Here is a 25,346-nt window from a genome sequence, read left to right as displayed (position 1 = left end):
GTTAGAAGGAATGTAATATGGTGCAACCACTATGGAAAACAGTATGGCAGTTCCTCAAAAAATTAAAACTTGAATTATCATATGATCCAGCAATCTCACTTCTGAGGTATATAATCAAAAGAATGGAAAGCAGGGTCTTGAACAGATATGTGTACACTCATGTTCATAGCAACATTATTCACAATAGCCAAGAGATGGAAGTAAGAGATGGAAGTATCCCAATTGTCCACTGATGGACGAATGGATAAACAAAATGTAGTATAGACGTATAACAGAGTATTCTGCAGTCTTAAAAAGGAAGAAAATTTTGACACATGGTACAACATGGCTGAACCTTGAGAACATTATGCTAATTGAAATAAGCCAGTCACAAAAAGACAAATATTGTATAATTCCTCTTAAATGAGGTGCCTAGAGTAGTCAAAGTCATAGAGATAGAAAAAAGAATAGTGGTTGCCAGGGGCTTGGGGGAGGGGGGAATGGTCATTGTTTAATGGGTATAGTTTTAGTTGCACAAGATGAAAAGAGTTCTAGAGATTGGTTGTAAGACAATGTGAATGTACTTAACACTACTGAACTGTACACTTAAAAATGTTTAAGATGGTTAAGTTTTACATTATTTGCATTTTACCACAACTAAGAATTAAAAAAAAAAAAAGGAAAAGAAACCCTTTGCAGTCGTTTGCATAGAAATTAAATGTCCTATCCAGCATAGGAAAGGGGACTAGCTAGCTGTGGGTAAGTGCCATTAAAGTATCTCAGGCCCCACAATATTCATATATTAGATAGCTCTACTCTACTCGTGAATTGTTATGATTTTTTTAAAAAAAATATACCTTTCAGTTTGCTGACATACTGGATCCAGACATTTATAATAAAAGGAAAAGATTCAATTATTACCTTCATGAGGATGACTGGTTTCACATCATTTTCTCCTAACCTATGCTATGTGCCAGGTACTTTTTTAGGTGCTACAGATGTAGTGGTGAACAGGACAAAATCCCTGCTCTCATGTAGCAGACATTCCAAAAGTACATCCTAGTCATACACTGTTTATCATTCCTGCCTTTTATATCCATCATTTGTTTACAGTTTTATCCCATCACTACCGGATTATAATTCCTTGTCTGCCAGAGACAATCTTTTATATTTCTCTTCATTCCCCCACTGCCTTGTGTCTACCATGCATCATATATTCAATAAAGCACGGCAAGACTTTAGATATAATGGGCACTGATAACCACATTCAGAACATCACACAGTCAATGAACTGGCACCCTACTATCACATTTATAGTACATTCAGTTCAATAAGTTGAGGTAATACAGCTTGTGTAACTTAAGAGTATACACTTAAAATGCTACTTGAAATTTGATCTTTGTGGTTTACCATCATATTGACATATGAAACTGATAAAAAAAATCAAATGTAATTTAAAATAATTTATCTAAAATAGTATCTCCTTTGGCCGGCCCCGTGGCGTAGCAGTTAAGTGCGCGCACTCCACTGCTGGCTGCCCAGGTTCGGATCCCGGGCGCACACCGATGCACCGCTTGTCAGGCCATGCTGTGGCCGCGTCCCACATAAAGTGGAGGAAGATCAGCAAGGATGTTAGCTCAGGGCCAGTCTTCCTCAGCAAAAAGAGGAAGATTGGCATGCATGTTAGCTCAGGGCTGATCTTCCTCACAAAACAAAAAAAAACAAAACAATAAAATAGCATCTCCTTGCCCAAAATAACATACCTGAAGACACTTTGTTTTTGATTCGTTTCTTTATTACCTACAATGTCACTGAGGAAAGCTTTGACTCTTTCACCACGAGTGGAAAAATGTGCAGAATAAATGTGTCAGATAATACAAACGCATTAAAAAATCCATTAACATATCCATAGAGATAAGGTATATACATATATGTGCCTATGTATACACATATACACATATAATTTAAACATGTAACATATTAAATTTAACGTTTTCAGATTTATACAAGCAATACAAGCAGATGCTAACATTCAAACCATACCAGCTGGTTCTCAAGACCACCCTCAAGTTTGATGATTCACAAGGAAGACTCACAGGACTATACATATAGTCATAGTCACAGCTATGATTTATTACAGCTAAAGGATACAAAGCTAAAGCAGCAATGGGAAAGACGCATGAGGCAAAGTCCAGAAGAAACTAGGCACAAGCTTTCAAGAGTCCGCTCCTAATGGAGTCACACAGGGCCCACTTAATTCCTCCAGCAATGAGTTGTGACAACACCTGTGAAATACTGTCTACCAGGGAAGCTCATTAGAGATTCAATGCCCAGAGTTTTTATTGCAGGCTGGTCACATAGGCACTCTCTGCTGACTACAAACCAAAATTCCAGACTACCAGAAGTAAAGTAGGTGTTCAGCATAAGCCATATTTGTACAGTAAAGGCATAGTGAGCCACTCTTACCATGAAACAATGGGAACCCTCCCCAAAATCCAAGTTCCCAGACACCAGCCAAGGGCCAATCTTGCAAGCAGGCCTTTCTAAGGATAGCAGTCTCAAATTTGCTATGTTAATTCTTTTCTGCACACAATTATTAAATGAAAAAGTAATCCCCCCTCCATATCCCTTTCCTTTGAAGTAGTCAACCATGTTAGTCTCTTTATTAATAGATATTTTATGTTGTTTCACAAAAATTGCTGACACCAGCGTAACTTTGACATACTACTTTATGCACATATTGCAAATATTTTAAAGAAAAGATTCCTACGGGGCCGGCCAGGTGGCCCAGTGGTTAAGGTCGCATGCTCCACTTTGGCAGCCTGGGGTTCACAGGTTCAGATCCTGGGCACGGACCTACACACTGCTCATCAAGTGGTGTACGTGGCAGCATCTCACATACAAAATAGAGAATGATTAGCACAGATGTTAACTCAAGGCCAATCTTCCTCACCAAAAACAAACAAAAAGATTCCTAGAAGTTGACATGCTGGGGTCAAAGAGCATACCCATTAGCAATTCTGTTAATTATCATTCATAGCATATGCTCATTTTTCTATTGAAGTACTCTTTTTATTGATATCTAGAAACTACTCATACATTTTAGATAACAATCCTCTACCTGTTAAATGCGTTGAAAATATTTTATTTTAATCTATTGCTTATCTTCGAATTACCTTTTGTATTAGGCTTTATTTATTTTTATGAGGTCAAATCTGATCTTTACTATTATATAATATTTGTGCTTTAAATATGAGAAAAAGCACTCTAATTCAGATTGGCTTTGCCTCTAAGTAATGTTTCATCAGTCTCTTTACATTGGCATACTGACTCCCTCTAGACAACTATCTATTACATACACAAAATTTACCCAAATATGGTGGATATTACATCTTTTTTGAATTTGCTTATTTTACGTTTGTTTTTTTGTGAGGAAGATTGGCTCTGAGCTAACATCTGTTGCCAATCTTCCTCTTTTTGCTGAGGAGGATTGGCCCTGAGCTAACATCTGTGCCCATCCTCCTCTTTTTTCTATGTGGGACACCACCACAGCATGGCTTGATGAGTGGTGCCTTGGTCCACGCCTGGGGTTCGAACTTGCAAACCCTGGGCCGCCAAAGCAGTGTGCAAACGTAACCACTACGCCACCAGGCCGGCCCCGAATTTGCTCATTTTAAAACAGTCATGTGTTGTTTAACAATGGGGACACATTCTGAGAAGTGTGTTAGTAGGCGATTTTGTTGTGCAAACACCATAGAGTATACTGAATAGGAACAAAATTTGCCACCCCAAAATGTGTTTCTTTAACATGAGGGTATTTTAGGCTATTTCTAAGAAACAAAAGACTCAGAAAGTTCTTTTTGTTACCTCCTCCTCAACTGCCTAAAAGCATTCAGATACAAAAACCTGTCTCAGGAAGCGAGCTATCACCTTAGCACAATATGAACTAGGTGGTAGGCAGGGAGGAACCTAGAAAAGCCTGTTTGTTGGCTCCCCTCTGTGTTTTTCTGTTTCTGTGTGGCCAAACAAACACTTGTTTTCCAAACATTTGCTCCTTTTCACCTACCTGTGAATTGCTTTCCTTCCCTTTGAAGTCCTCACTTTCCCCACCCCCAACATCTTCTTTTGTCTCTAGCTGAGGTTGGTACTTAAGGTCAGGGCTTTCGCCATTTTGGCAAGTTACTCAGTTTTCCTTGGTTTCTCCTATGTATAAATGTTATTAAACTTTCGTGTGTTTTCCTCCTGTCAATCTGTCTCATTTCAATTTAATTCTTAAACCAGCCAGAAGAATCCAGAAGGGTAGAGGAAAATTTCTTTCTTCCCTACCGTACTTATACAAACCTAGATGGTATAGCCTACTACACACCTAGGCTATATGGTACTAATCTTATGGAACTACTGTCATATATGCAGTCCACTGTTGACCAAAAACATTGTTATGCAGTATATTACTACTGTAAAATGAAGAAATCTTATGATTCAGCTACCATTTTATATTACAAAGGGAAGTCTAAGGCAAAGTGATATTCTCTTGCATCACTTTGTGAAGTGACAATCCTTAGGTACCAGCTAATTTCTAATGGGGTGAGGCCATTAGCGTTATTCAGTACTTCACAGTCAGCCTGACTTCTTTGAGCCATACAACACTGCTTGTATAAGCCTTAATATTTAATGTGTAGTATGGGTACACTGGCAATCTTGGGGATTAAATTATTTTAGAGTACATCCCCTATAATCAAATAACATTTATTGTTTAAATTATAAATTTTCTGCTGGCTAGAACATTTCATGAATGACCAAGACCAAATCTACTTTTACCTGTGGAAAACTGACTTAGCATTTATTCTAAAAATTCATACTATTTTAACCAATTCCCTGTTTGTTGTCTGAATACTTATAAATTCCCCAATAGCCCTATTATATTAGTTATTTCTACAAATGTTCTTTTTGATTGCTCGTCTACTCAATGCTGCTACTAATTGCTGTTCCCTGAAGTCTCTTCATTATCCCCACCTGTATGTGTCTGCTTAAAGGGTTACCTCTACTTGTGCAGTCCCTCCACCAAAATTCACCTATCCTTCTGGACTCATTTTGAAAGTCCTTTCTTATAAAGCATTCCATGACTCTCCTAACAGTATGTGATTTTTCCCCTTTAAGAATCCTCAACACAACAACGCGAATGTACTTAATGCCACTGAACTGTACACTTAAAAATGGTTAAAATGGTAAATTTTGTTATGAAGATTTTACAATTAAAAAGTTGCCAAAAAAAAAAAAAAGCATCCTCACACTTCGTCCCATAGTACTGTATTAGTTTTGCATTAGTTATTTGCGTACATCTTTATTTCCCCATATCTATTGAAAATTCCCTCAGGAAAGGGATCAGATAAGCCCCATTGCCACTCAGATGGGTTGAATTTATCAGAAAATGCACAAATACCTCACTCTCTTTGAAATGAAGCAAACAGGATAATTCTATATATGACTGACTCCAACTCTGATGTGATAAGAAATATAGTGGTGACCATTTAACATCTATTTTTACAACTGTAGTAGATGAAAAGGAGCCTATTCGTCTTCCTTTTACATACTAAATTAGTACTAAATTCTACTTTCAGTGGAGTTTTGTTTCAACACAGTTGTTACATTGATAAAACAAGACTTTAAAACTATAGGAAGGGACCACATTATTTATCAAAATATACATTAAGTAGTACAGTACTAAAGGCATATGAACAGAAATGCTTGACTGATAAGTTTGAAGAGATGGAGCCACCTCCTCCTCCCACTCTGTGATTAAAAATGGTTCACATGCAGCATTAAAAAAAATAATTCCATGTTAATAGACACGGGACACTAACATGTTCAATCCATACTCAAGTATATTTAAGGCAAAAGATTCTGACAAACACAGTTGACAGCTAGCAGAAATGTTAAATTCTATGGCATCAGGCAACCACTTATTTCAAAGGTTCTGCCAGCCAATCTCTCTCTCAAGTTAGGAATGAATGATCATGCTGCTGGTACCTACAACAAATGCACTGAAAGAGGCAGCAAAACATAACAGTTAAGAGTACAAGTTTTAATAGTTCTGCCACTTACTACTTGTGTGACCTTGTGCAAGTTCAGTTTCCCCATCTGTAAAAACGGACTTGAATTAGTCTGAGGATACAATGCAAAGGATCTGGTGACATTTTTTGCAGAGTTTATATAATAAACAAGGTAGATAGCCTTACATATACACCTTTATTTGTGTTGTCTGTTAAACATACTTTGTAAGCATATTACAATCATGAATTTATTTAACAAGATTTACAAAGCACCTATCACGTGGCCACTGGCTGGGTACCAAAAGTATAAAGACAAGACAGATCCAGGCCATTGGATCTCTGAACCTCTGAATCTGGATCTCTGGCCACTAAAGACCTCATAACCTAGTAATAGAAACAGAAAAATAAATACATAATTGCAATATAATACGGTGAATTACAATAGAGATAGACACAAAGTGCTATGGAAGCAAAAAAGAAGAAAAGGTAAGTTATGTATACCTTTACTCCATCAAAGTCAATTTATTTCATCAACAGTTTTCTGCCACGTGATATGCGACCATTTAATGATTACTACTCCCACCTCGCCCAGACTGATGCACCTTAAAAGAGAAAAGTTCTGCATGGTATTACCTACTATTGGAGGTCTACTGCTTCCAGTGCCTCCACCAAGCTGAAGGACAACTTTGGCACCTGTTTGCCCATCTATACATAATATTTGATCATTGGGTTGTAGTGAGAAGTAAGAGAGTTCATGAAGCACAAACTGGCACCAACTCAACACTTGCAGGGTTTTTTTAAATCACTTCCTTGATTCCATCGTCTCTGGGCTTTAAGCCACCTCTGGTTGCAATGGATGACCATCTTGGTTTAGAGGTAGAATACAAGGTAAACAGCAGCACAAAGGTGGGAAAACAGAGGGCAGAAATGGGTGAAGAGATCCAGTGTTACGAGAGGAGAGAATAATAAACCAAACCAACAGACTAGCTTTTGACCTGTCCTCACTCACTTCCCCAACTTCTCTTTTCCCTACAATGACTACAGCAGGTTTATTTTTCAGGATAACTCACACATATGACAGGATTTCATGGACAAGGGTAATTCTCCCACTGCTTTTAAAAAATAAAATATAATCCATTCTTACCTATTAACAATTGCCTCAAATCCACTTAATGTCTTCTATTTTTCAAAAAAAAAATTTTTATGCATATTTGTCATATCCTCTTCTCAGTGCTTTTGACAAGGTCACCCATGACTTCTAATTGCTAAATCCAGGTTTAAATCCAAATTCTCTTTGAAACTCCTCAATCCACTTGGCCTCTACACTACGCTCCAGATTCTGCTCCTAACTCTAGCACTGAGAGTTTATCATTCTCAAGCAGACAAGTAAGTGTCCCTAATGTTCTGTATTTCTCTGTTATTCTCAGTATACATTCATAATCTCTGAAATCTCATCTTCTTCCATGAGTTCAACGAACACTCATACACAAAAAAATTAGAGATCTATAGGGCCAACCATGAAACTGTCCTGAGATCTAAATTCAATTCAGGGCCGGCCCCGTGGCTTAGTGGTTAAGTGCGCGCACTCCGCTGCTGGCGGCCCAGGTTCGGATCCCGGGCGTGCACCGACGCACCGCTTCTCCAGCCATGCTGAGGCTGCGTCCCACATACAGCAACTAGAAGGACGTGAAACTATGATGTACAACTACCTACTGGGGCTTTGGGGGAAAATAAATAAAAATTATAAAAACATAAATAAATTAATTAAATTCAAACTGAATACATCTAAAATTGAACTCAGTATCCAACTCCTCAAACTCACCTTTCCTCTTGTACTCCCTATCTCATCACTATCATTTAGCGTCCAAGTTAGCTTAGATTAGTTCTTCCTCACCCTCCAATATCACCAAGTCTTGTGAATGCTACCTCAGAACTGCCCTCCAAATTCATCCCTTTTCTTCATATTCACTGTCATTATCCTCAGGCCCTCCTGCTTGAACCACTAGAATAGCTTTCTAAGTGGTCTCTGCTTCTGCCTTTACTCCTCTACATTTTATTCTCCACACTGCAGCCCAAGTGATCCTGTTAAAATGTAAGATAACGTCATACCTAAGAGTAAAACCCAAAAGGTTCTCATCTCACCTAGAGTAAGAGCCAGTCCTTATAATGACCTACAAGAACCTAGATGGTCTGCCATAACTCTACTGCAAATCTATTAGTCTCTTCCTCATCCATTCTGCTCAAGCACGCTGGCTTCCTTGATACTCCTTCAACTCTCTTAACTCAGGTCCTTGGGCACTTAACATTCTTTCTGTCTGGAAAGCTCTTCTCACAGATAACTGTATGGCTCACTCCCTCACTATTTCAAGTCTTGGTTCAATGTCTTAACCACCCATGTAATAATATCTTCTACACCTGTCATACAGTAGATTGATCATCATAATAGCCTATTTTTCAACCCTTCCTATATTAAAACCACATGTGACGTTGAAGTTCTTCTGGTTTAAAAAGTGGTATCTAGGGCCGGCACCATGGCTTAGTGGTTAAGTGCGCGAGCTCCGCCGCTGGCAGCCCGGGTTCGGACCCCAGGCGCGCACCGACGCACCGCTTCTCCGGCCATGCTGAGGCCGCGTCCCACATACAGCAACTAGAAGGATGTGCAGCTGTGACATACAACTATCTACTGGGGCTTTGGGGGAAAATAAAATAAATAAATAAAATTAAAATCTAAAAAAAAAAAAAAAAAGTGGTATCTATTTCCCCACTCCTTGAAGTTGAGGTGGTGTTATAATTTGCTTTGGCCAATAGAATGTGACAGAAGCGACAGCATGCCAGTTCCAAGTCTAGATAGGCCTTGCATTGTTTCCCCTCACTTGCACCTCTGCCACAGCCATGAGAATGTGTCGGGTAGCCTACTGGGAAATGAGAAACGTGGAGCAGGGACAAGCAATCCCAGTCACCGCAGCCACAGCCAGGCTAGTTGTGCTGACAATCAGCCGGCCCCCAAAAACATGAACAAACCCAGGCAAGATCAGCAAAGCTGCCTAGCTGACAACCAAGAACATGTAAAAACAGTTACTGTATACCACTAGGGTTTTGTGGTTGCTACACAATATCATTGTGGTAATAGATAACTGATACACTCTACTACTTTTCTTCCTTACTCTGTTTTATTGTTCTCCATAGCACTTAACATCTGACCTACTATATATTTACTTGTTTATTAGATTATTCTTTGACTATTGCCAATAGAATAGCTCCATGAGGAGTTTTAAATCTTTAGGGTCTTGGATAATGCCTGGCACATAGTGGGCATTCAATAAATATTGAATGAAAAAATAAACATGATGATTTAGTAAACCATTTGAAACTATATATCGTTATTATATATCTTTTTAATCTATGGAAGCCATCAAACTCTGAACTAGTCTTTTGATTCACAATTTCATAAAGTGTTAAAATCAAGATTTTTACAAAATATTATAATTTTACTCAGCAAATATGCTTTATGTGCCATCAGTAAATAATTTTTTATAATTTAGGAAAATTCATTGCATAGGCTTTATCTCATCCTATTCTAATTTTTGATATATATTTGAAAATAATAAATTTTAGCATAATAGCACAAGTATAAAATTTAAAAGTTAATGAAACTATATTGAGAAGGTACATGCTCAAAAATTTTTCCTGTGATCAAAAGTTTGGAGATCACTGGCTTGGAGAATAAAGTTAAGACTCCCAAGTTACTATCACTGATATCTTCAGATAATTAAATACACCATACACATTATTTTTTCTCTATCACCAAAGAGTTCAAAAGAGAAAAAGAGCGAGGGGTTGCCTTTTCTCCTCACATTTATTTCACTTCTCACTTAATACCCTCAATGGCTCTTCCTTCCTATCATTTATTTAGAATAACATCTGACACTACACTACTTCTTTTACTCATATTATTACTAATTCTCACACTGCAAAATATTCTTGTTTAATGGATGAGGAAACTAAGATTGAGAGTAGCTTAAATAACTTACTCAAAATTACACAGAGAGTAAGTAATGGCTGGGTTTAATCCAGATATAACTGTTGTGATCTACATCAACTGGAGTATCCAATATAATGCTAGACACTCAGATTGCTAAAATCAAATATATCACAAAGATATGCTACTTCTGTCTGGTCCTTTCTTTCCTGCCACTTACACATACCCTCCTTAACCTCCTATAATTAAGATTCCCTCCCACACTCTCATACACTGCTGGTGGGAGTGCAAACTGGTGCAGCCACTATGGAAAACAGTATGGAGATTCCTCAAAAAATCAAGGATAGAACTACCATATGATCCAGCTATTCCACTGTTGGGTATTTATCCAAAGAACTTGAAAACACCAATTTGTAAAGGTACATGCACCCCTGTGTTCACTGCAGCATTATTCACAATAGCCAAGACTTGGAAGCAACCTAAGTGCCCATCAAGGGACGAATGGATAAAGAAGATGTGGTATATATACACAATGGAATACTACTCAGCCATAAGAAACGATGAAATCCAGGCATTTGTGACAACGTGGATGGACATTGAGGGTATAATGCAAAGTGAAATAAGTCAGAGGGAGAAGGTCAAATATCGTATGATTTCCTTCATTAAGTAGTAGATAATAACAACAATAAACAAACACATAGGGACAGAGATTGGATTGGTGGTTACCAGAGGGGAAGGGGGGAGGGAGGAGGGTGAAAGGGATAATTTGGTACATGTGTGTGGTGATGGGTTGTAATTAGTATTTTGGTGGTGAACATGATGTAGTCCATGCAGAAATAGAAGTACAATGATGTACACCTGAAATTTTTACAATGTTATAAACCAATTAAAAAAAAAAAAAAAAAGATTCCCTCCCACTAGTATCAAAGATTCTTTCTCTTCTCTTGTCTAGCTACACTATATCTTAAAGATAAAATAGTAACAATTTATATATCTATTCAAGCTACATTCTATTTTAAAATAAAAATTTCTAAACCTTCTTTAACAAGAAAAATAACAAATGGTGAAATCATTTTGGAACACACTTGAAAATATTAGATATGGTATAAACAATATATGGTTTGCAAACAATATATGACTTATAAACAATATAAAAACTGGCATATAATAAAGCAATGATAGAAAATTAAATGTCTTGGTTAAATACTCAACCTATACTTGTAGTTTTCAGTTGCATTTTCCAAAAATACTTTAAAAGTAATCCACCAGCCATCACAAGAATGTAGGGTATGAGAAAATATCAATATTTTATTATTCTTTGAAACTCTTAAGCAGCATTAGAACAAGCCATGTCACTGTAGTCAGTTTTACAAGATTAGCAAGATTCTTCCTTATTTCTAAATATTTAAGTATTCCATTATACTTCCCTTAGGACCTAAGAGCATGAAAAACAAAGTATGCTACATCTGAGCCAATAATAGAGGAGAGAGACTAAGGTAGGTGAAAAAACAGGTAAAAGTGATACTTCAACATCAAGGGAAAAAAAGGACTTAAAAAGTCAACAGCGCTGAATGCTCAAGAGGTATCAAGAAAGATACAAACCACGATACAGTATCTACTGGATACGTCCAGGAGATCTAAGGCAACAATAGTAAATAAAATTTTGGCAAAACAGTAGAGGCTGAAATCAGCTGAGAGTGGGGGTTAAAGGAATGAAGAAGGGGCAGAGGACATGGATCTAGCCAACGTCTACCTACTTACTCATTCAATAAACCTTACTTTAAGCCTTCATTTTACAATTAATAATAATTTCTTTGAAATGTTGACTTCACAAAGAAAAATTTTGTTTCTAGCTTTTGAACTATTAAAATATCTACTCTCTTTACTATCACACAAAATGAAAAGACCAAAGCATCTGGTATATTAAACATTAAAACCATATTTCTCTTACTTTAATAATTAATCTTCAACTATCTAAATTCTAAAGTAATTTAAAAATTTTTATTTTGTGCAACATCTAATAATGCCAGTGAATGGATTTAGAGATAATATTTGAACTGATTCAATTACTTCAGCTGCAAAATCCTACTTTTGATATCCACCTACTCTATGTTCCTCCTTGGCATTTATATATAATCTATTTACAGTAGTATTAGAAATAAAGAATTACAAACAAGTAAGCATAAATTACAGAACACTTCTAAATTACACAGTACATCCTGAGTTATCTCTAACACCCATTTCCAACACACATTAATGAATCTTAGGCACAAACAGGCCAATAGACAGAGTTGATAGAGAAAGATGAGTAGAGGTGCACAGGGAGGTGCAGAGGCAGGCAGATACACATAGCACAGAGACAGGCACACTGACAAGCAGGCAAACACAGTATTACAGTACTTAAATTTTAGATCACTTGGGAACTAAAGTAACTATAGTTAATTTATTTTATTAATGCAAAATGTGTTGTAAAGAAAACATATTAGTCTTTCAGATAGCGATATATTTCAAAATTCGCCCCCACCCCAAAGCCCCAGCAGATAGCTGTATGTCATAGTTGCACAGCCTTCTAGTTGCTGTATGTGGGATGCGGCCTCAGCATGGCCGGAGAAGCAGTGCCTCGGTGCGCGCCCGGGATCCGAACCCGGGCCGCCAGCAGCGGAGCGCGCGCACCTAACTGCTAAGCCATGGGGCCGGCCCAGATAGTAATATACTTCAAACATATATTCAGGGAGTGAATAAAGAATGACTAGATACAATACTTTGATAAAGTGATCTTTAGACTATTTCCTTGCAAGAAGGTAATGCTCTGGTTCCATATTTTAACACTGAAAAATTACAATTTAAATCTTCGGTACCAAAAACATGCAGCTTATAGATTATCTTAATTTTATAGTTTTGACACAGAAACCTTAAAAATTTGCCTGATGTTTAATAGGTACTGCATATGTGAAATAACACTCTGCCAGAGCCAACAGTATGTTCTCTCAAGTCACAAGGACTCTTTATGTTTCTTTTTTCCTTCCCTGGAAGAAGGTGGGTACAGTTTATTTGGAGCTGAAACCTTAAAATAGTAGTTAATTCTTTTTTTCAGTTTTGCTTCAAGGATTTTTGTACTAGATACTCTTCGGGCCGCCTGCCTAGTTAGTGAACTATCCTTCTCTTTCCCTAAGAAAAGTCCCTTCCATACACATCTGAATAAGCTCTCCACCTTGGTCAACTTCACACATTTATACTACACAATACCCATCTCACTGGCAAGCTGATTGATTTTTTCAGAAATGTGAAAGTGAGATACAACAATTCTAGTCATTTTGAACTCTTCCCCTAAACTTAGATCAAGTTGATGAGATAGGTTAGATCACCATAAGGGATCCCTTTATTCAGCACATGCAGCCCCATACAGTGAAAGCCAAAATGCAGAAATAAGAGTAAAGCAGGTGCACAGAGAAGCAAAGACAAGTATTCAAGCAGCCCTAGAGACAGAGAAACTGACAAATATGGAGAACCATAGGAAGACAGAGGGGCTGAAATGAAGAGAAGAGTCACCCAGGCTATGGATGGTTCCTGTCCTTCAAGCAGCTCAAGGGCAGTATTCTATTGCAATAAATTCTTTTTTCACTTACTAGCTTACTAGCTACTTTGGAAGTAGGCTGCTTCAATTACTGAAAAAGAATTTTTCTATAATTTTCAGGATATTTATGCTCCATTTTTTTTTTCTTTATTGACTTTTCTCCTAAATAATAAGAATGCCATTGTTGGCTTACGCAATATTATGTCATAGAAAAAGCACCTGCTTTGATAACTTGGGTCAAACTCAGCCCTGCCAACTTCTACCTGTAAAACCTGTAACAAGTTCCTTAATTTCTAAACAGTTTTGGTGTGTCTTTTAACATTAAAGGGTCCATGACTTATGAGTAAATCCACTGTACACAATGTGGCAAGTGTCCAGAAAAGCTATTCTCCACATTTTTGTAGCATGGGATCTAGAACTCCTTTCCTTTCTCACTTTGGTTCTGGTCGCAAATGTGCAGTCTCAAAATCTCACAGAAAACTCAAATCAAAGCGAGTCTTGAAGTTTTTCTTTGAATTTACATTTTTTGATAATAAAAATAAAACCATGTTTCCAATATGGTCCTATATAAATGTATTAAAGAAAACATAAAACTAAGCAGCAACACTGGGACTCAAACTCACATCTCCAGATTTTACAACCAGTATGCTTTCCATTATTCCACAGATGCCAACACTTGCAAGTGGTATTTTAGGAAAGTGAGTATGATATGTGGAATGGATCGGATGAGGCAAGAAACTAGAGGCAAGAAGAGAACAACAGCTATTGCTGAAATTACTCCCAAAACACCCACAAGTTACAAAATACCACTATTTCTGAAGAGATGCCAGTGACATGATATCTAGATTTTATTAATGAAATCTAAAACCAAAAGTTTAAAAAGTGAACATTTTATTAAAATTAATATTCTAAGGTAATGTCCCCGAAGTATGATTGGTGGGGTGGGAGATACACAGTAGTTACTTTTAAGTGGTTGCCTGAATCCCTACGTATACCAAGCAGTGTTCAGAGACATATACGTACTGTACTCTTTTTCGTATTTATGTAGAAGAAATTACAATAAATAAAATCACATTTATTTAAAAGTTTTATTGAATTCAGTCTAGTACTTTACCTCGTATTTTCTTTTTCACTGTATATGAAAATACAACCACAGCTGTGTAAGCCCACCTGTATGCATAAGAGGAGGAGAAGTAGTTCTCATACTGGTCTAAGAAACAAGCCTCTTGGGTCATTTGAAGAATCCACCTGAAGAATAAATCTGTCTTATAGCATTAAGCACGCCTACAATTTCTGCTCACACAATGGCCCTTAATGCCTATTAATGGCAGGTACTATATTAAACAATGGGGAAACAGAGATAATTAAGTCTCAGTCTCTAGCCTTGGAGGCTTTCAGTCTGGGGAAGTCAGAAATGTAAATGTTTATGAATCTAATGAACTGAGTGCTACAGAAACACAAGTGTTTAACATATGAACCAAAAAGTTTTAATCTAAATGTTAATCTCTTACTTTCAGTTTCAATCTTTCAAAAACCTTTTCCATACTAAACGTCAAACACTGAAGGAAAAAAAGCTAATGATATTATAAAAGTAAATATAGTAAAACATTCTTGAGAATTAACATTTGAGGTAAATTTTTAGGGTGCTGTCTCAGCAAGCCATGTCTGGAGAGTTACTTAAGAGTTCACATTCATTTGTGAAGTTAATTAAAATATAAACATGTTTGGCTGGACACCCATAAAAGAATGGATAAGAAAATCTTAACTAGGGCCGGCCCCGTGGCTTAGCAGTTAAGTGCGCGCGCTCCGCCGCTGGCGGCCTGGGTTCAGATCCCGGGCGCACACCGACGCACCGCTTCTCCGGCCATGCTGAGGCCGCGTCCCACATACAGCAACTAGAAGGATGTGCAGCTATGACATACAACTATCTACTGGGGCTTTGGGGGGAAAAAAATAAATAAATAAAATTATTAAAAAAACAAAAAAGAAAATCTTAACTAACCAGTGGCATTGGGAAAGCACTAAGATTAGCTCAAATGCAAGGACCAAAAAATATTTCCTATCACTCTAGCTTTGAAAGACATGTTAGACATACAGCACCATTTATATAAACTGAAATATTTTAAAAACCTACAAGCCAATCACCAGATACCACGTCACACCCACTAGGATGGCTATAATCAAAAAGACAGACAATAACAAGTGTTGGTGAGGATGCAGAGATATTGCTGGGAATGTAAAATGTGCAGCAGCTTTGGATACCAGTCTGGCAGTTCCTCAAAATGTTAAACATTGAGTTTTCATATAACTCAGTAATTCTACTCCTAGGTACATACCCAAGATAATCGAGAACATATATCCTAGGGGGCCGGCCCGGTGGTGCAAGCAGTTAAGTGCTTGCGCTCCGCTGCGGCGGCCCGGGGTTCACCTGTTTGGACCCCGGGCGCGCACCGACACACCGCTTGTCAAGCCATGCTATGGCGGCGTCCCATATAAAGTGGAGGAAGATGGGCATGGATGTTAGCCCAGGGCCAGTCTTCCTCAGGAAAAAGAGGAGGATTGGCAGATGTTAGCTCAGGGCCAAGCCTCCTCACAAAAAAAAAAAAAAAAAAGAAAACATATATCCTAACAAAAAGTTATACACAAATATTCATATAGTAGCATTATTCATAATACCAAATATTATTATATTACATCTAATGTGTTATTGCATAACACAAACTATTTCAAAAACTGGAAACGACTCAAATGTCAATCAATGGATGAACAGATAAACAAAATGTGATATTATCCATACAACACAATATTCAGTCATAAAAAGGAACGAAGTATTCTGGTCCATGCTACAACATGGATCAACCTTGAAAACGCTGTGTTAAGTCAAAGAAGTCAGTCACAAAACACCACATAGTGTATGATTCCATTTATACGAAATGTCCAGAACAGGCAAATCTATGGAGACAGAAGGTAGATTAGTGGTTGCTTAGGGTTGTGGGGAGGAGGGAGAGAGGGAGGAATGACTGTATTAATGAGTATGGGGTTTCTTTTTGGGATGATAAAAACTGATTGTAGGAATGGTTGTACAATTTTGTGACTATACTAAAAACTATTAAATTGTACAGGTTAAATGAATGAATTTTATTGTAGGTGAATTCTATCTCAATAAAGCTGATAATAATTTTTAAAACATCTATAAGCCACAATGTTGAACAGTTTAACAATGAAAATTTTTATACTTATCTAGCCTATGCAGCATAAGATCTTGCCAGGCTTTCAGTCTTTCCTCCCCTCCTGTTTTCTAACATCTCAAATCCAAACTTTAAACCAAAAACTTTAGAGGTCTTATTTAACCAAAAGACAAGTTCTTGTTACTTGTCTTTTAAAATTATATTTAAATAGCAATCACTTCACAAAAGATGTACATACAAATATATGAAAAATACTGTCTCTATCTTATCTTTTTTTTAAAAGGCTGAGGGTGGGAGGGGAGCTCTCCTTCAATCTGTGTCTTCCTCTAACTTCTGCAATCTACTTTCCAAATGTTAAAGTAAATGGAAGGAACTTATATCCACTTCACCTATTTTCTCCTCAACCCACTATAAGCTGGCTTCTTCCCATACCCCAACCTCAAACTGCTTTTTCTAGTCACCAAATCACTCCTACTTGGCCAAAAGAATGGGTACTTTCTCAACCTCACCTTACCGGTCCTCCCAGAATTATTTGACTTTGGTAACTACTTTCCTGAAACTCTCCCAGGCTTTTCTGACATGCTCTGGGTTCCCTTCCCTCTTCTTTGACTACACCTTCTCAGGAAGAATCAATAGCACTTCCTTTCTGGGTTGCTCTTTAAATGCTGATGCTGGGGTAGGCCGGATGGCTTAGCAGTTAAGTGCGCGCTCAGCTACTGGCAGCCCGGGTTCGGATCCGGGCGCGCACCGACGCACCGCTTGTCCGGCCATGCTGAAGCTGCGTCCCACATAGCAACTAGAAGGATGTGCAACTATGACATACAACTATCTACTGGGGCTTTGGGGAGGTAAAAAAGGGAAAAAAAGGAGGAGGATTGGCAATAGATGTTAGCTTAGGGCTGGTCTTCCTCAGCAAAAAGAGGAGGATTGGCCTGGATGTTAGCTCAGGGCTGATCTTCCTCAGGAAAAAAAAAAAAAAAAGCTGATGCTTTTCAAGGTAAAGCTGGTCACGCTATATGCTTGTCTGAATAAACTCATTCACTCCCATGCTTTCAACTACCTTTCACAGGCTTGTATTTGTTGTTAGGGCCATTGAGTCCCAGTGACCCTGTGCACAGGAGAGCTGAACCCTGCCCAGTCTTTTTACACCATCCTCTCCTCTCGTCTTCCAGTACTATATCAGACAATGCTCCGCTGCAAATTTTTTGTAAGTGGGTGGCCAGGTCCTTCTTCCTAGTCTGTCTTAATCTAGAAGCTCTGCTAAAACCTGTCCACCATGGGTGACCCTGCTGGTATGTGAAATACCAGTGGCATAGCTTTCAGCAGCACAGCAACATGCAGTCTCCACGATAGGACAACCAACAAGTGGGTGGTGTGGTTCCATGACTGGCAAAGGGGAAATGGACCCAGGCCTCGGCGATGAGAGCTCAGGATCTTAACCACTAGACTACTAGGGCTAGCTGCATGCTTATATGTTGACTCCCAAATCTTGAACTCCATCCTGTCAGCTCTCTTGAGCTCTCCATTTCTACTAGATGTCTCAGAGGCACCTGAGTTTTAACATGTCGAAAACTAAACTCATTCTCTTCTCCCTTGAAATTTCCTCCCACCATCTTATGCTTGTTTCTCCTCCCTTATTCTTTACCCTACCAAATGGCACCTTCTAACTTGGGTTATAGCATAACAAGCTAGAAACTTTGAAGTCATACTAAAATATTCCTTTCTCCTTTACTACCCACATCTAGTTAATCAGTGAGACTTCTTTACTAATCCTTATCAGATCCTTATATACTCTCTACTCCCGTCTTAGTTTAGATCAGGTCTTCATACCTTCTTACATTTCAACAGCTTCCAAAATGCTCTCTTTCATCTGCTAATCCATCCTTCATACTGCCATCAGAATCAACTTTCTACAACACAAATCTGTCAAATGACTGCTTACCTGTCAGTGGCTTTCCAGAGACCCATAGTAGTGATTCTCAGCTTTTCTACCAGAACCTATCTGAATGATATAACTGAAGGCTCATAGTTAATCAGGGTGGGGTGGGGGTGCTCATAGGTGGGCAAACACTGCTGGAGTGTTCAGCTAGCATGTCTATTTTCTTAACACCTGTCCATTTTCCCTGTGACTCAGAGTTGTAGTGCAGAACTGCTCAAAATTACTATTACCTATAGAATTAAATATAGCAATAATGCAAGAACCTTCACCATCTGACCCCTACCTGACTTTCTCAACATCACCTTTAGCTTTTACCATGCATCACCTCACTGGTTTTCCAAGAATGGTCCAGGGATGGCCCACTCCCAGACCACTTCTGGGAGCCTATGAGGTCAAAACTCTTTCCCTAGTAGTACTAAGTGACGTTTCCTCATCTGTAAATAAGAGAATGCACAGACCTTAGTCCAATAATTTTTTTTATCACTTTCATTCTCCTAGGAGTGTAAAGTGGAGTTTTCTAGAAGGTACATGATGTGATACCGTGTGAAATGTGTCATTGCAACAGTATGAAGGCAGTAGATATGAGAATCCAGCTCTATTAAGCCAGACATTAAAGAAATTTGCAAAAATACAGAAATGCTGCTTCTAATTATTTTTTGTTTTGAATAATAATTACTTGTCATAAAATACAGTATACAAGTTAATATGGAATGGGTTTATCATCATTATTTTATTTATTTATTTTTTTGTTAGGAAGATCGGCCCTGAGCTAACATCTGCCAATCTTCCTCTTTTTTGCTGAGGAAGACTGGCCCTGGGCTAACATCCATGCCCATCTTCCTCCACTTTATATGGGACACCGCCACAGCACGGCTCGTGCATTGGTGCGCGCCCGGGATCCAAACCGGCGAACCCCGGGCCGCTGCAGCGGAGCGCGCACACTTAACCGCTTGTGCCACCAGGCCGGCCCCTAACATCATTATTTTAAAGTGAATTTTTTAAAAAAAATATCTGTTTTGTAAACAAACAAAAGCTCTCTGGGGTCCTCAATGACTTTTAAGAGTATAAAGAACTCGAGACCAAAAGGTGTGAGAACTGCTGCATCAGCTACAGCAGATTATCTACCGATCCCTAACTATCTTCAACTTTAAAACCTCCATCCTTTTGCGTGGTGATGCGCCCTCCACCACTAGCCTAATCCCAGCCACCTAAGGGATCTCAGAGGCATCCTGGAGAAACAGGATAAAAAGAAGAGAGGTTTTGAAGTCAGGCAAGATACTCAGCTTCTCAGAGTGTTTTTCCTCGTCTGTAAGACACAGGTTCTATCTACCTCATAAATTGTTGATATAAGACAGAGTGTAAAATATCTGGCACAGTGTTTAGCATATAGCAGGAATGAAAAATATTAATTTCCTTTGAACTTAAAATAATTATAAAATCACTAACACTACCATAGTAAGATAAAAACAATATAACAATTATTCAATCATAATAAAGCAAGCAAACTGGCTGTTGTGAGCAATTCTGTCAGGGTTACTATTTGTAGAACAGATGGTTTTATATTATAAATCCCCCGAAATGCATAACTCCTATGGTAGTTCTATGGTTACCTTTGATTGATAAATTAAGTTCAGATTAACTTAAAATATCAGTTATTTTAAATACCATTCTAACATAGGACGGCTTGCTATTATAACCCAGTTGAGCCTTAGAAAAATGTTCATAAATCCTCTTCTCCCAATGTTTCACAAAAAAGTACTATAATTCACACCTCTGCTGCATCCTGTTTTTTAAATACTCCACTGAGTCCACTCATTAAATTGTTTTCACCTTTATAAGTGGAGTGAGAACTGGTCTTTAAGCTGAAACTGCCATGTGTTTGTAGCTTTAAGTGTCATCTTTTGATTTTTTTATATACAAGTGTCTAATGCACATTAGATAACCTTTAGCTTGATCAGAATAAATCTACTTCTTGTTTCAACACTTTAATTAGACATGATACAGCTTTAAAAAGCAAAAGAAAATGAAAACAAAAGCCTAGATACATCTTTCCTTCTATCTCTAGTTATCTGTAACTGACTACACAAATTAGCTGTATGGAAATATACAGATCTCAGCACAATAATTTGTTAGAGATGATGACCTAAATATTAGTCCCATACTTCAGCCCTGGGAAGTAGGTAGCATTTTTCTTCTTTTAAAGATGAGAGAACTCAGTCTTCTCTTTTTCATTTAAGCAGCCTGCCCAAGGTCAGAGATGTGACAGAGACGTGAGTAAAACCCAGGTCTGCCAAACATGAATGTGCACCACCCTACCTTATACATTTTCTTGTCATGATCACTGTCTGCCATCTTGTAAAGAAGATTATAAGTTGAGATAGTTGAGATCAAGTTCTGGATAGGCCCCAAATTAGCTCTTTAACCTTCAACATGTAAGTAATCATCTCAGTGCTGTAGCTTTCACCATCTCCATACCTTAGTTTTCTCCTCTTTAAGAGGATGAGGAGCACAACAGGCTAAGGCCAAGAAAAGACAACTCATAGAATAATGTCAAGTGGAAAAATCTTACCCTCACTAGTCATTAAGAAATTCAAATTTACACAAGATACCATTTTTCAACCAAATTACTGAAGATCAAGATAATTATTATATGAACACTCATATATTACTGACAGTTGTATAAACTGACACAACTTCTTCAAAAAGTTATTTATAAACATATATTAAATGTTTATATCCTTTTATATAGTACTTCCACTACTGGAAGATATCTTTTGCAATAATCCAAAATAAAGAAGTTTCATGCATAAATGTTTATTACAGAATTATGATATAAAATAGCAGAAAACAAATGTCCTAAACATTCAACCATAAGGAAATGGTTAAGCTATAAAATCGTCACCAGGTGAAATATTATATAGCCACTTGAAATTATTTTTACAAATGAAAAATGCTTATTAAAACAAGTTGGAAAAAACTCAAGAATATAAAATGGTATATGTAGTATGGTCACAGAGAAGCATTAAAACACTAACAGACAGTGTCTCTGGGTGATGAGACTACAGAAAGGCTGGACAGAATAATGGAAAGAGCAGTTTAGATGCCCACTCCATTTTCCTAAAGGTAAGGTATTATCAAATATTACTCTATAATTTATGAATTTGAAATAACGAACATTATTACTTTATAACTGAATAGGGTTATAATAGCTAGTTTATCTCTAAGGCTCGGTTCTAAAATGCTAAAATTTAAAAATGCATTTTTTAATCCACATCAGAATTTAAAGATAAGAACAGTTAGAATCTATCACCTGATTCTATTCTCTTTTCATGGCAGAGGGGACATGGTTTCCCCCCAGCCTTCCAGTAAAGGGAAAAAGCAGCACCAATTAGAAGTCTTAATTATAGCTATTGCTTATCAAGTCATGGAATAAAAAAAGCAAGCACTATAAAAGAATACCTTTAGTCATCAAATCTCAAATGTAGTCACCTAGCTCTCCCTAGGTATTATGGAAGAAAAAGGAAACTCATTTAGTCCTTGAGAAATGAAATCTCCAATAGGAATCCCTGACTCATCCCCAAAGCATGAATCCTAAGGCTACTTCCCCAGTACTGAAGTTCAAAGACTGGGCACCTGTCCTGATGGCCTGCATCACCAAACAATGCTCTTTCCTGACAGGATATGACCAGGGATAACAAGACGACTAGCATACAAAGGAGAAGTGGCCAGGGACCGCAGCACCTCTTCACCCATAACCAAAATAAGACTGTAAAGACTAGTTTTAAATATTCTAAGTAAATATTTTCTTCTATTTTTGCTAAAGAGCAGCAAAACGGGACTCCGACCAATTATTGTGACATCATTCAAAAGACACCAACATAATCAAAATTCTCAATAGTAAGATGGGAAAATGTCCTTTTCTTTAGCCCTCTCAGATCAAAAAGCAATTTTTCAAAAATACATAGGCTAAATATCGAGAGAACATGTTAAAAAGTAAGGCATAGATAACTTAACCCTTTCCAAAAGACACTAACAAAATCTTACTCCTATCCTCTATTATTGGTCTAGGGAGGCGGGAATCACAAAACTCAACAATACTATTATAATATTGTGTAAGGTCAAGGATTTACTTAACAAGCTGTTAACAATTTTAACGGTAATGCTTTACTAGACCGGTCTCTTCAAAATATGAAAAAGTATTTCAGTACTAATTTCACCTGAACATTATAAACAATTCAACCGTACTTCGAAATAAAAACTAGCCAATGTTTGCCGCTCATTCATTTTTACAGAAATTAACTGTGTATCCTTTTTACAATCAAGCATTTCGGAGTTAAGTGATTATTCTTGGAGGTGTATTTTGCCCAGGAGCAAAATTTTCCCTAGCTTATTTCCCATTCCCAAACCCCGCCAAGGCTAAGGAGCAACCACTTCCCAAAGTCCCACTTCCTTTTCCATTCCCCAGACCTCCAGGGTTTCCAACGCCCCAGTCTTGCGCAATATCCGTAGGAGCAGCAGCCGCAACCACCGCCTCCTAAGCCGGGAAACAACCCTAAAGGGAACATTGTCCAGCAGAAAAATAAAGGGTGGGGGGGCAATGTAGGAAGTCGACTTCTGGTCCCACGCCTTCGGATCTGACCCCCTCAGCGATGGATCTAAAGCAATTTCACGAACAGGACTTTTAACCTCCTCTCCAGCCCGCCTGCACAAGCGGAGGGCGGAAAGTGGGGGGGCGGGCAGGCTGCGAAGGTTATCTCCCAGTTCAGGGCTTCGGCCCGTACGGTCGCCTCCGCCCCACCAGGACTATTGTTCCCAAGTTCCCCACCCCCACCCCGGATAGGAAGTGATAGTCACATCCCCTCCGCCTTCGGCAATAACCCCGCGGGAGCCGAAGCAGGCTTCCTTCAGGATAACCCCCCTTCTCACACACTTAGCCCCTCAACCTAGAGTCACCCTGAGCGCAACACCATCTCAAACCTGAGTCTCAAGGGACACGAGACGGGACAGGGGTGAATGGAAATGAGGCAAACCACGAGATTCCTTGTGGACAATCCATTCCCAGGCGTCAGAGATAATGAGTGCAAACCTAGAATCGGCAGAGGTCCCATCCACCCACTTCTGAGACCAGCTGGAGCAGAGGCACCCCACGAGTTAATGCCCACCTCCACACCCGTGCCTCGGCCGGCCGCGCTCCGCTCCTCCCGGGCAGACACCCTGTCTCGAGCCCGCCGGGAGGGGCAGGCTGCACCGGGAGGTGAGCGGAGACCAGCCCCCGGCCTGCACGGCACTCGCCTCCGGCTCCTGGCCCGGGAAACAATAGGGGGTCGCGGGCGGCCGTGCGGGGTGCGGGCACGGCCCGGCGGCCGCTCTCTTCGCGCCCTAGGCGCCCGCTGAAGGGGCCGCGAACGCGCGTGGAGAGGAAAGGAGGCCCGGATCTATCACCTCCCGCCAGCCTCCGAGCCCACCCGGCGCGCGCCCCCTGCTCACTGCCACACACAAAGCGCCGGCGGCCCGGCCGGCCCGGCGAGGCGGCGGGGGGCTCCGGTGCCGGCGAGAGGAGGCGACGGCGAGGGGAGGGACTCACCATGAAGTCCCGGGCGAAGTTGTCCTCCCCATTGTGGTCCGGACTCTTCATGGCCTGGACCCTCTGGATGAATTTCCTCAGGATCTCCACTTGCTCCATCCTCCCGCGTCCCCCCGGCCGCGGCCGCTGCCCCCCCCGCCGCCGCCGCCCGCCCGCCCGGCGCAGAGCCCGCTCTGTCTGCCCCAGCTCGCTCCCCCGGCCCGTCCCCTCCCTCCTGACCCCCGCCAACCCCGCCGCTCCCTCCTCCTCCCCACCGCCCGAGGCGGCGGCCGCGGCGGCCCCGGCCCGGCTCCCGACACCACAACTTCCAGGAGCAGCCGCCGCGCTCCCACAGTAAGAGGCGAGCCGCTGCGGCTAGCGCCAACCCCAACCCCCCGCTTGCTCCATCCTCCTTCCCCGCCCTCCTCCTCCTCAGTCCGAGACGCCGCCACCGCCTCAGGAACTCGGCTCTCCGCTCGCCCTGCCCCCCTTCCCGGTTCCTCCTCCCCGCCCCCCTCCCCACTAGCAGCCGCAGCCGCCGCCGCCTCTCCCCATGGGCGCGCCCCCGCCGCCACCCAGACGCGCGGTCCCGCGCTGCGGCTCCGCCCCGGGCGCTACGCCGCGCCGGTCCGCCCCCGCCCGCCCGCCTCCGGGCCACTCCCCCAAGCCCGCCCCGCCGGCCTCAGCCCGGCGAGGAGTGGCTGGAAGGCGCTTTGGCTGCCGGCGGGGCGACTTGACCCAACTTCCGGGGCGGGGTCCCGCCCGGAAAGCTCTAGGTCTGAGGAGCGCTGGGAGAAGGGAGTTGGACAGGGAGTGGGGGAGACCCTAGTCGGTGGAGTAGGACTTGAGCTGAAATTTGAGGTCTAGCCGCCTATTAGTGGGAAAGGCGTATTTCTAGAGTGCTTCCGCGCCGCTGCCAGCCGCGGGATGGGACTACAGGTCCCGGCCGGCAGAAGTCCAGCAGCGGGGGCGGGAGGGGGCGGTGGTGGGAAGAGAGGAAGGCTGGGAACTGTAGTAGTGTCGTCTCCACGGTCACAGCAGGTATGTCTTCGTCTTACTGGTGGCTTGAGTGTT

General features: G+C 40.3%; 1 protein-coding gene across 1 annotated transcript in view; it reads right to left on the bottom strand.

Moving 5' to 3' along the window:
• The window catches only part of PTPN12 (protein tyrosine phosphatase non-receptor type 12), a 100,089-nt gene extending 75,677 nt beyond the window's left edge, over window positions 1–24,412 (bottom strand). Inside the window, exon 1 of the mRNA XM_058524076.1 lies at window positions 24,294–24,412. Within this exon, the coding sequence (XP_058380059.1) occupies window positions 24,294–24,392 (99 nt within the window). The 5' untranslated portion in view covers window positions 24,393–24,412. The remainder of the gene's footprint in view (window positions 1–24,293) is intronic.
• Window positions 24,413–25,346: the final 934 nt, after the last annotated feature.

The sequence above is a fragment of the Diceros bicornis genome, chromosome 3, assembly GCF_020826845.1.
Source record: "Diceros bicornis minor isolate mBicDic1 chromosome 3, mDicBic1.mat.cur, whole genome shotgun sequence".
Taxonomy (NCBI): Eukaryota; Metazoa; Chordata; class Mammalia; order Perissodactyla; family Rhinocerotidae; genus Diceros; species Diceros bicornis.
Note: the sequence above shows the minus strand (reverse complement) of the source record. Positions and strands in the feature narration are given on the sequence as shown.